This window comes from Salvelinus sp. IW2-2015, linkage group LG1 (genome assembly GCF_002910315.2).
Source record: "Salvelinus sp. IW2-2015 linkage group LG1, ASM291031v2, whole genome shotgun sequence".
In the NCBI taxonomy this organism is placed as follows: Eukaryota; Metazoa; Chordata; class Actinopteri; order Salmoniformes; family Salmonidae; genus Salvelinus; species Salvelinus sp. IW2-2015.
This window is the reverse complement of record NC_036838.1, coordinates 38,256,721-38,269,034: the sequence shown is the minus strand read 5'-3', so window position 1 is coordinate 38,269,034 and position 12,314 is coordinate 38,256,721. Positions and strand designations below refer to the sequence as shown.

At 42.3% G+C, this 12,314-nt stretch overlaps 1 protein-coding gene and 1 pseudogene across 1 annotated transcript; both read left to right on the top strand.

Moving 5' to 3' along the window:
• Positions 1–5,776, top strand: LOC111967121 (tripartite motif-containing protein 16-like protein). Its single transcript, XM_023992007.3, has 7 exons — positions 1–629; positions 828–923; positions 1,474–1,707; positions 3,866–4,025; positions 4,115–4,174; positions 4,313–4,366; positions 4,793–5,776. Exons 1-7 carry the CDS (start codon positions 93–95, stop codon positions 5,341–5,343), a joined length of 1,692 nt encoding a protein of 563 aa, XP_023847775.1. The 5' UTR covers positions 1–92; the 3' UTR covers positions 5,344–5,776.
• Positions 5,777–6,427: 651 nt separating this feature from the next.
• On the top strand, positions 6,428–12,314 carry LOC111967132 (voltage-gated potassium channel KCNC1-like; annotated as a pseudogene).

Genomic DNA, 12,314 nt, shown 5'->3' with positions numbered 1-12,314 from the left:
CCAGGAAACCACAAGGCGTGCCTATTCACAGAATCGAAACTTGTCTTCCTGGCGGAAAAGAAAGACCAGCATGTTATAGTTTGTTGTCAGATATGGCTGTGTCTCGCATATCTGTCAGGAAGGACCACCTCAGCTGTCCACTCTGCCAGGAGGTGCTCAGTAATCCAGCTGCTATTCCCTGTGGACACAGTTTCTGCATGATATGCATCCAGGACTTCTGGGACAATGAAGAAAATGGTGATCGTTTCTGCAGCTGCCCTGAATGCCAAGAGTCCTTTCAGCCGAGGCCTATCCTGATCAAGAACATTGTTCTGGCTGAAATGGTGGAAGGAATGAAGAAGTCCAAGTGTGGAAATAATGTGGGTGCTGGAGGTAAGCACAGACCTGTTGAAGACGGTCAGGAGGCAGGGCCTTCGCCCAGTCATGCTCTGGGTTGGGCCAGACCCACGAAGATACCCAGAACCACTAGAGTCTCAGAGGCACTGAAGAGCAGAGTATGTCCTATACATGACAGACTGTTGGAGATTTACTGCTGTGATGATGATCAATGCATCTGCCCTCTATGCGCCCTGGTTGAGCATAAAGCACATAACAATTTGTTGGCGAAAGAGGGACGGAAAAGGAAGCAGGTACTGACCTTTATCTCAAATCTGGCGCTTCGAGTATCCCAAAGGTTATGTATATAATTCACAGTTGATCCCTTAGTGATTCAATTCAAATAAGTACGTAAATAACACTTCATTACCACGTGCATTCCAGGATTTATGAGGTTGTTATTGGTTTGAACTTGTAAATATTTAATCTGCCGATAAATTTGCCCTCCACAGGAACAGCTCCAGGACATTAAGAAGGAATCCAAGCAGAGGATTGAAATGAGGGAACAGGAGCAGAAGGACCTAAGAGAGAACATAAAGAGGGTTAAGGTGGGTATACAGTAGATAAGACAAGGAAGTGAATATAGTTATTTACAATGCTCTCTGGACAAAACCAACTATAATAATAACATAGCAGCAAGGCCACAGTCTCCTTCCTAACTCATGGGTGTGTACTGCCCCAGGTGGCCCACACTGACAGATTTTAATGCCCAATGTGTTTCAAAATTCTAAAGGCACATTTGAGCTACAGTGTCTTTGATGCAGGTGTATGGTAACAATTGAAAAACATGAGAGAGAAAAAAGGAGAATCCTGCACGCTGCTCTTGCTAGTGTCACTGCTCTTTATTAAGCTTTACATATCGGCCTACAAGGACTTCGTCAGATATTGCTCCACCTACATCCGTTCAATGCACTGAAAGGGGTTGGAGTAATGTCAACATAAGGGTGCAAATTAAAAACACTCACAAAAGCTCTGACGAAGGCCTTGAGGCTGATATGTAATGCCAATGTGTTAACTTTATATGGCCTATTTAAAAACGTCCCGAAATTAAAAACAAACGTAAATCACTAAGTCTGTCCCTGACTGTATGTGTAACAGGAAGGTGGTAGGGCTGCTGAGGAGCACTGCGAGGGCGTCCTCTCTGGGCTGATCGACTCCCTCCAGAGGCACTACTCCACAGTGAGAGAGTTGATCTTGGCCCACGAGACAGCTGCAGTGGCTCAGGCTGAGAGCTCCCTGTGCAGCCTGGAGAAAGACATGGCTGCCCTGAAGAGGAGAGATGCTGAGCTGGAGCAGCTCTCACAGACAGATGATGATATCCACTTCCTCCAGGTATGGTTAGTTGTATCACAGGCAGTGGTGTGTATTCATGGATGCCAAGTTAAGCCAGGCTTCCTAAACAATTTGACCAATAAAAAAACAAAATAATTAATCTTTCATCTCTGTGTGTAACAGTATTGCTTCCGTCCCTCTCCTCGCCCCTACCTGGGCTTGAACCAGGGACCCTCTGCACACAGACAACAGTCACCCACGAAGCATCGTTACCCATCCCGCCACAAAAGCCGCGGCCCTTGCAGAGCAAGCGGAACAACTACTTCAGGTCTCAGAGCGAGTGACGTCACCGATTGAAATGCTATTAGCGCGCACCACCGCTAACTAGCTAGCCATTTCACATCGGTTACACTCACCCCCCTTTTGACCTCCTCCTTTTCCGCAGCAACCAGTGATCCGGGTCACGGCACCAATGTAACAGTATTGCTTCCCCTCGCCACTACCTGGGCTCGAACCAGAGACCCTCTGCACACATAGACAACAGCCACCCTCAAAGCATAGTTACCCATCGCTCCACAAAAGCCGCGGCCCTTGCAGAGCAAGGGGAACAACTACTTCAGGTCTCAGAGCGAGGGACGTCACCGATTGAAATGCTATTAGCGCGCACCACTGCTAACTAGCTAGCCACTTCACATCGGTTACATGTGTTTCATAATTTTCCTTCAATTCGCAAGAGGCTGAATGTATCTCACAGGAGAAAGCATCGAGCGAAACAGCACCCCTCTGTGTCTTTATCTGATCCTACTATCTGACGCTGTCTGGTCCAATAGCCAATCAGCACTGAGCTCAACTGTGAGTGGTCCTGGCATACAAAGAAAAATGTGTCATGGGAACCTAGCTATCTAGCTAAAATTGATTGGCCCTTTCCTAAATTAGCAATTTTTGGAGATAGTGATTTGGACTTGTAGTTTTAATTAATTCTCCCTACTGGCTAATGATTATAACATCCAACCATTAATTCATGAATGTTGTGCCCCTGGGCTGAGAGGATGGAAGTTCAATATGTAGCTTGATGTGGAAGGCTAAGGTTATAGCTAACGTTGCCCATGAATGGAAGTTAGGCTGGCAAGCAAGCGTTTTAGCCAGGTAGCCTAGGACAACAAAAATAAAAGTGTTTATTGTAAGCCAGAATGACCGTTTCATCAACATGAAAGAGAGGAGGATGGCATTGGCTTTTCTCTACAAGTAGGCTGAGTCAACATGTTTTTCTACTTGCACGAACGTGCACACACACACACACAGAGAAATAAGAACCATGGACAGCCACATCATATTTAGCTTGATTGGACTAAATTGTTTTTGGTATATTTTAGTTGTCACTGTATTAGACTAAGCAGAGGTGATTTGATTATGTTGAAATGGCGCTGGCACAGTGGAGGCTCCTGTTTTCTGTGTGACTTGCGGTAACTCTGTGGTTCTAAATCAATAGTTATTTAGTGGTCCAAAATTTCGGAAACATTAACTTGCTTGACCATGCTGTAGGTCAAGTAACTTTCTTACATGCGATATGCTTTGTGGGCGTCACTGGACAGATGTTGCTCTCCAATTTTGTGATAAAACAAAGGTGTGGTTGAATTTATTATGCTTACTGTGTCTTCTTATTGACTCTGCTTTTTTATTATTATTATATATTTTTTTTTTAACCTTTATTTAACTAGGGAAGTCAGTTAAGAACAAATTCTTATTTACAATCACGGCCAAAACCGGACGACGCTGGGCCAATTGTGCGCCGCCCTATGGGACTCCCAATCAATGCCGGTTGCGATACAACCTGGATTCGAACCAGGGTGTCTGTAGTGACGCCTCAAGCAATGAGATGCAGTGCCTGAGATCGCTGAGCCACTTTGGAGCCCTTTTAGGCCTATACAGTATATCACGGTCGCAAGGCATGTGAATTAGCAGGTTATAGAGCAAACAACTCAATTATCACAACACATGGGTTGCAATATGGCTTTGTTTTTTGGGGGGGGGGCATGGCTTCCCCAGTGATTTTACCCACACCCTGCTACTGATCACAGGCTGTAGTAGATAGATGTAGGATCTGGTTCTGAGGTTCATAAGTGTGTGCATGATGACATGGTGAATTTTCACAACTAATAATGATAACTCCTTCATTTTCATGTCTCTCTCTCTATCTCCCTCTCTATCATGAAAAAAGAGATTGCCCTCTCTCTCTAACCTCCCAGAGCCCCCTGACTTGTCCAGTGTCTTGACGGATCCACACCTCCCCTTTGAGGCCATAAGGAGTGCTGTCTCAGAGTTTGGGAATCGACTGGAGGCTTTCGCTGAGGAGGAAATCAGTACAGTGTCTCAAACTGGTCAGTTGAAGGGGGGTATACCACAGACAGACAGACAGACTGTAAATATACAATACATTTATAAAGGATTTTATGATCTGTCTCAACAGTGGTTAGAGATGGAGGTTCCCAGTCTCCAGACCATAGAGTCATACCTAAGCAGCTTCCAGGTGAATCTTATCTTTCTTTTTGTGTGTTATCCCGAGTGTTTCAGAAAATCAGTCACATTTTACTTGACCCTTAGTAATGAGAGTTTGTAATTAACAAGAACTTTAACCACAACTGAGCCTTTCTCCTGACCTACACAGTTATCAGTGCTGCACAGACCCTGGAGCCTACGACCAGAACAGAATTTCTACAGTGTGAGTCCTATGTTCTTTGTGTAACACATCGAAACTTCACTCAACCTGTACAACAGAAACATAGTAATAAAGATATTTTATTTTTAAATGGATCTGAACCAACCTCATGATAATGCTGTTTGAACATGATCATGTAGAGTTCAAAAAGTACTCGCACTCAAAACCATGGAGAGGAATAATATCCCAAGGAGACCGAGATGCAAAAATAATAGAATTCATTTAGACCATGTTCGAAAGAATACAAAAAGTGAAAGTGTAAGGTGCTAATATTTTTTTTTTTTAAGAAACAGAGCATACGTTTTGGCCTTATGCCTTCATCAAGGCCGAAACGTATGCCTTTCATTCTAGCCTGAGCGCCAACCCTCATACTGGCTTTCTATGAACATGGTCATGAACATCATTTTACGATCCTCTTTGATCCTTCAGATGCTTGTGAGCTCACCCTGGACCCCAACACTGCCCACAAGGACCTCTCCCTCTCAGAGGACGGCAGAATGGTGAGGTGGGATGCTAAAAAGCAGAAGGAGCCGGTCCAACCTCACTCTGAGAGGTTTAACTACCGTCGCCAGGTGCTGTGCAAGAAGGGGCTTGAAGCTGAGCGCTGCTACTGGGAGGTGGAGGTGGTGGGGAACAAGGCTGAGATTGCCCTGGCCTATTGGGGCATAGACAGAAAATCACTCTCTAAGACATCCGCTTTTGGGGCCAGTGACCAATCCTGGAGCCTTGACCGTTCTAAAGGCTATTCTGTGTGCCACAACAGTGAAGGTGTTGAACTCCGTGCAACCCCCAGCCAGTGCAGAATAGGGGTTTACCTGCAATTTAAGGAGGGCACCATAACATTTTATGAAGTCTCAGATAAGATGAAGTTACTCTACAAAACTAAGGAGTTCACATTCACTGAACCCCTCTACCCAGGGTTCTGGCTTGGGGAGGAGAGTTGCATCACACTATGTAATCTGAGGCATGAAAGATTCTAACCATGAGAGTAAAACTAGGACATAGAGATCGGGTTGCAAAAATCTGGTAACTTTCCCCAAATTCCCTGTTTGCCAGAAATCCAGGTTGGATAATTRCCAGAATCAGGAGGGAATAAGCAGGAAATCCACAATCCTCCAAACAGGATTTCTGGGAATCTTGGGAAAGTTACCAGATCTTTGCAAACCTATATAGAAAATAATACACTAGAAAGTGTAGACTGTGGATAGAAGTTCAAAATAAAGCTATATACATCATGGATAACAGTTAAAAGGCTTTAGATTGCTGTTAGGTTTTGGGGGATCTTATCTTGGTTTTATTAGCTTGTACCCTCTTTACATTTGTAAAATTGACATATTTGTAATATCTGCTGAAACATTTTACATTTTTCATAACATTTTTATAAAAATAAAKTCAAGCAAATTAAGTGCTAAAGTGTTGTTTTATATGTTTATAACTTTTATGACAAACTTTTTCTGACTATTTCACACTAGAGGGCAGTGTCATGTCCCTTATACAGCAGGATGACATGAGAGGATGGGGTCATTAGTCCAGTAGTTACTGCTTTACACTTGCACTTTTCAAAGATTTAAAGTTTAGTCAATGTTAAAGATCAAGGAACTTTAAAAGTTTTCAACCATTTGTGCTTTCATTTCATTTTAATATGAATTTTCCTATTATTTTATACTGTTAATGCTTACAGTAAAGGTGAAAGTGACAGGAGTTGTTTACTGATGGAAAAACTGCCTTAAAACTGTCTTCCAATGGTTGTTCTTTGCCACAGATTTGTGTTTGGATGTCCTACTTATTTTGAAATCAAATTGTATAGAAACTTGGTAATAGGCAAAAATGTGGCTGTACCCCTAACTGACAGGAGTGGCACTTTGGAATGCAGACAGGGGCCTGCCTACAGGGTGGGCTACTGATAAATAAAAGGTTCAAGATTTCTTCCCAAACTGAACTACCAAAAGAGAGAGCGGATAACCTGCCCCAATGTGTTTTTTCTTTACCCCTGGGCCTAAAAAACGTTTTGAATCTTCAACATTTTTGGTGCAAACGAGGACCGTAGGCTAAACAACATTCCTGGACGTGCTATTCTCTCCACTCCAAGTCCTGATCTGCTCATTGTGTGTGTCCTCTCAGGGCCATACGTTTACCCACGCCATGACCTCATCGAAAACATGTCTACGGGAAGACTGGGACAGAAAACAGGATGTCATGAAAAAGGTTGTGATCAATGTTGGTGGCATGCGTCATGAAACTTACATGGGTACTCTCAAGCTTGCCCGGTACCCGTTTAGCTAAACTGATGGACCATGACCTCACTGAATTCTTCTTCGACCGACATCCAGGTGTTTTCTCCAATGTTCTGAATTATTACAGAACCGGCAAGCTTCACTGTCCAACAGATGTCTGCGGTCCGCTTTTTGYAGAGGAGTTGGCTTTTTGGGAGGTCGACGAGGCAGCTGTGGAACCTTGTTGCTGGATAACATTCTGCCAACATAGGGATGCCGAAGAGGCCCTTGCAGCGTTCGGGCCATCTGATGTCAAATGTGCGCCACAATGAAGAGTTTCCAGATCGATTCAATGTTGAAGACAACCCAACAAATTCTCAGAGCTGCTTCAGAAGGTGGAAACCAAAAATATGGGCTCTATTTGACAACCCATTCTCGTCTATGGTTGCCAAGGTGTGTATTATTTATTCTCTCCTACTGAAAAAGACACTTTGACCTCTTGTAGTTTTGATCCCCAATTCAAGAACAGACTATGGGAGGTGCACAGTACTACATAGAGCCATGGCTACAGGTAACTCTATTCCACATCAGGTAACTGATGCAAGCAGTAGAATCAGATTTTTTTTTAAATACACCTTATAGAACAGCTGGGACTGGGAAAAGACACACACACAGGCACAGACACACATACACATGATAAGATGTGCACGTGCACATGTATGAAGGCAATTCTTAATCCAATTCTAAACTTGCCTTGAGGCCACAGGTATGTGATGCCGCAGTCAGACGCGCTTCCAAGCAACCACAGAACAGGGAATCCAAAACTCCAATAGTGTAAAAACAAAGGGTAATTTCATAGGTTGTATTCCATCGATGAACAAAGTCAAAGCGATCAAATGTAAACTGTAAACAAAATATATAGACTAGCAGCAGCTTTCTTAGTTCCAAGTCGTAGCGTAGCGGTCAAGAAACTGTAAGGTACCGCCATACCTGAGGCCTAGTGGACCCATACTGCAAAAAAACTAAATAGGTAAAGAAAAAGGGGGGTGTCCAGGAAAGGCTCCATAATACTTTTAAATACCCAAGATAATCATAATAGAAAACCAAAAACATGTTAAGACGTCTATAGAAAAGACAGAAATGCCAATGGTGGAGGAGTTGCTGTTTATAATCAGAACCACATTCCTGTAAAGCTTAGAGAGGATCTCATGTTAAATACTGTCAAGTTGACCTCTTTCTTGTGCAATTCCCCACTTGAAAAGGACAGTCCCTCCACATGAAGATTTTAACTGGATTTCACTCAATAAACAGCCATGGAATCAGTTGTTTGTCTTTTATTTACCATTCTTTGGTTGGCAGTAAACAGGTGAAAAACCTCAAAAAAGAGATGACAAATACAAGTTACTAATTGAGTTGACAGCCCAATCAAATACACAAAATTATCCACATTCACCCCAGATAAACACATTTCTGCCACCATAAAACACAAGGTTTGCACTTTTAAGCAAATGTTTCCCAAAATAGAAACCCACCATTTTTAATCAAATGAGCAGAATCAGTATATTTTTATCTAAATTTGCATTTTAGCCAAATACATTCAAAATATTTTTATTAGTAAAAAATTACATTTATTTTCTAATCAGTAGTTTTAAGCAGACAAATCTTACATTTTTTAGCCAAAGATTTTTTAGACTATACATTTGTTACTGAATTAAGAACTTGGTTTACTAAGATTTCTACAAAGTTTAAATTACTTTTAACCATTTCAAACAAGTTCTTTGTCAACAATGAATTTGGCTCTTCTTACTTTTCCTTTATACCCCACAAACAACATTTGAAGTTATAAATACCACTGCAAAAGTCCTATCAAAGTTAAGAGTCTGTGTTTTCCAGAGTATCATTAGCAGTGCACTGCTTAAGTCAGTCTAGCCAAGCATGGCTAATATGGRSCTTACCGGCTYTCTTTCACAGTTTTGTGGAGGGCTTGGACTTGCACAGTCASCTTGATCACAAAGATGAAGTTRCCTTGGTCTTGTGGTGTTATAAAWGCTCCTTTCACTGCGGTCRAAAGACAACAGCAGAGCCAGGTGCTGGCACGCCCAGATTGCCTGGAAGATTTGTTCCACCTGGTTCACCACTGATTGAAGGAGGAGGAGTTTCACCACTGAGGAGCTCCCAGGCAGTTTGTCAGCACAAATACTGTTGAAGTAATATGGCTACAGGTTCATCTGCCTCACCTAAAGCCCATTCTTGTGGGAAGCTGCTATAGATCACCAAGTGATAACAGTCAGTATCTGGATACTATTTGTGAAATGCTTGATAATGTATGTGATGTCAACAGTATAACTGATCAATTATTACTGATCAAATGATGAAAGACAAGCATTGTAATTTTGAATTCCGTAAAACAAGTGTGGTAGAGTTGAAAGAATGATTGTTGTCTATCAACAATGACAAGCCACCGGGGTCTGACAACTTGGATGGAAAATTACTGAGGATAATAGCGGACAATATTGCCACTCCTATTTGCCATAACTTCAATCTAAGCCTACTAGAAGGTGTGTGCCCTCAGGCCTGGAGGTCATTCCCCTACTTAAGAATAGTAAACCTCCCTTTACTGGTTCAAATAGCTGACCAATCAGCCTGTTACCAACCCTTAGTAAACTTTTGGAAAAAACAAGCACGGCATTTACACCGACTAATGATTGGCTGAGAGAAATTGATCATTAAAAGACTGTGGGAGCTGTGTTGTTAGACTTCAGTGTGGCTTTTGACATTATCTGCTGACATACTCTGCTGCTGGAAAAACGTATGTGTTATGGCTTTACACCCCCTGCTATATTGTGGATAAAGAGTTACCAGTCTAACAGAACACAGAGGGTGTTCTTCAATGGAAGCCTCTCCAACATAATGGTATCTGCTGTCTAGCCCCCCCCCTTTAATCTTTACTAATGACAGGCTTTGAGTAAAGCCAGTGTGTCTATGTATGCGGATGACTCAACACTATACACGTCAGCTACTACAGCAAGTGAAATCACTGCAACACTTAATTAACAAAGATCTGCAGTTAGTTTTAGAATGGGTGGCAAGGAATACGTTAGTCCTAAATATTTCAAAAACTAAAAGTATTGTATTTGGGACAAATCAGTCACTAAACCCTAAACCCTGAACCTCAACTAAATATTGTAATAAATAATGTGGAAATTGAGCAAGTTGAGGTGACTGAACTGCTTGGAGTAACTCTGGATTGTAAACTGTCATGGTCAAAACATATTGATACAACAGTAGCTAAGATGGGGAGAAGTCTGTCCATAATAAAGCGTTGCTCTGCCTTCTTAACAACACTATCAACAAGGCAGGTCCTACATGCCCTAGTTTTGTCGCACCTGGACTACTGTTCAGTTGTGGTCAGCTGTCACAAAGAGGGAACTCGGAAAATTACAATTGGCTCAGAACGGGTCAGCACGGCTGGCCCCTAAATGTACACGGAGAGCTAACATTAATAATGTAAATCTCATGTCAATCTCTCATGGCTCAAAGTGGAGAAGAGATTGACTTCATCACTACTTGTTTTTATAAGAAGTGTTGAGAAGCTGAATGCACAGAGGTGTCTTTTTAAACTACTAYCATACTGATCGGACACCAATGCATACCCCACAAGACATGCCACCAGAGGTCTCTTCACAATCCCCAAGTCCAGAACAGACTAAGGGAGGTGCATAGTACAATATAGAGCCATGACTACATGGAACTCTACTTCACATCAGGTAACTGATGCAAGCAGTAGAAAAAAGAAAAAAAAGGATAAAAATAAACCTTATGGAACAGCGGGGACTGTGAAGAGACACACAGACACACGRACACACACACTAGCACATGCACGTACATTGCAATATTATTGTATGGTGGTACTATACATTTTGTATTGTAGATATGTCGTGGTATAAAAATGTTAGATGATGTACTGTTTATCTTTTGTTTTATGTGTGATATAAGTGCCTTAATGTGTTTGAACCCCAGGAAGAGTAGCTTGGGGATCCCTAATAAATACAAATAAATACAAATACAACTCAAAATATATGTTTATACCACATTTCATTGCTGCCTTGCAGCAACACAATTCACTACACAAGTAATAAAAACAAATAAAACAAACACAAATTAAATAATAATAATCATAGACAGTGAAGGACAATAATAACAACTAGTACAAAAGTAGTTGTATGAACCAACATTTTAAAGTAAGGAAAAGCAAGGCTAAACGGTGCATCTCAAGTTTTCTTTAAAAAATGTCCAATGTTTCTGCTACCCTCAGATTATCCAGTAGGCTGTTCCATAGGCTAGGACGGTAATAACTAAAAGCAGCCTCACCAGAAGTGATGCCTCAGGGTGAATCTCAATTCTATTTTCTTGATTCCTTACATCCTCTTTCCTTGCCTCCTTAAAACATTACAGGAGAGGTTCACAGGGGACAAACCTCAGATATTCTGCTCCAATACGCTTTGAGAAGGAAATCAGGAGAGAGGATGTGAGGAATCAAGAAAATAAAATTGAGATTCACCCTCAGAGTCCCTTAAAAGGTTCAGTCATGTAACTCCCATCTAGTAATGTCACCCAAATGGAAGGTAACGTGGCTCCATAGGAAACAGCAGCCATGGGATTGAGTCAGTTTAGGAGACAACACACAAGCCTAACAATCTCACTGATCAACAGCCTTTTTGATACCATTGTGTGTCCAACACACAAATCAAACCTAGAAATGAATAAATCAGACTTTAAACCTGGTTCATTATGTGTTGTTTGTTTCTTTAATCATTATGACATGATCCACTCAAAGTCAGATGATGCCCCTTGTCCTTTGCAGGTCATTACGTTTGTCTCCCTCTTCTTCATCCTCCTCTCCATCACAGCTTTCTGTCTGGAGACACATCAGAACTTCCACACGATGGAGAACCGCACAAAGCTAGTCATGGTGGGGAACCACACCGAAGAGGTGACATACTATGAGATAGTGAACAATCCTGCTCTGACCATGGTGGAGGGCGTCTGTGTGGTGTGGTTCATCTTTGAGTTCCTTGTCCGTTTCACCTGCTGCCGCAACATGCTGGTGTTTGTAAAGAACATACTGAACATTATTGACTTTGTAGCCATCCTGCCCTTCTTCCTGGAGTTGTGGCTGAGCGGTAATGCCCTGGGCTTCCTGCGTGTGCTGCGCTTTGTGATGATCCTGAGGGTCTTTAAGCTGACGCGCCACATGGTGGGCACACGTGTGTTAGTCTACACACTAAAGGCCAGCGTTCAAGAGTTCTGCCTCCTTGCTGTCTCCCTCACTATTGGAATCCTCATCTTCAGCACCCTGCTGAAGTGGGCTATGGGGACATTATCCCCATGACCTATTCTGGTATGGTAATTGGAGCCCTATGTGCTCTGGCAGGCATTCTGACCATAGCCATGCCTGTCCCAGTCATAGTAAATAACTTCCGCCTGTACTACTCCCTGGCCATAGCCCAACAAAAGCTCCCAAAGAAGAAGAAGAGGCAACACCTGCCCTGTCTGGAGCACTCAGCCAGCCTTCTCCAAGAGGGGAGCAGCCAGAACGACGCGTGTTATCAGGAGAACAAGGAGAGGTCGTGTTCAGGTATTTCATATCATCAGTAGTATTTGTATATTTATATTATGTTATTATGTTAATATCCCTATTTTTGTTGCTCAGAAAACAAGCTCAACATTTATCTCTC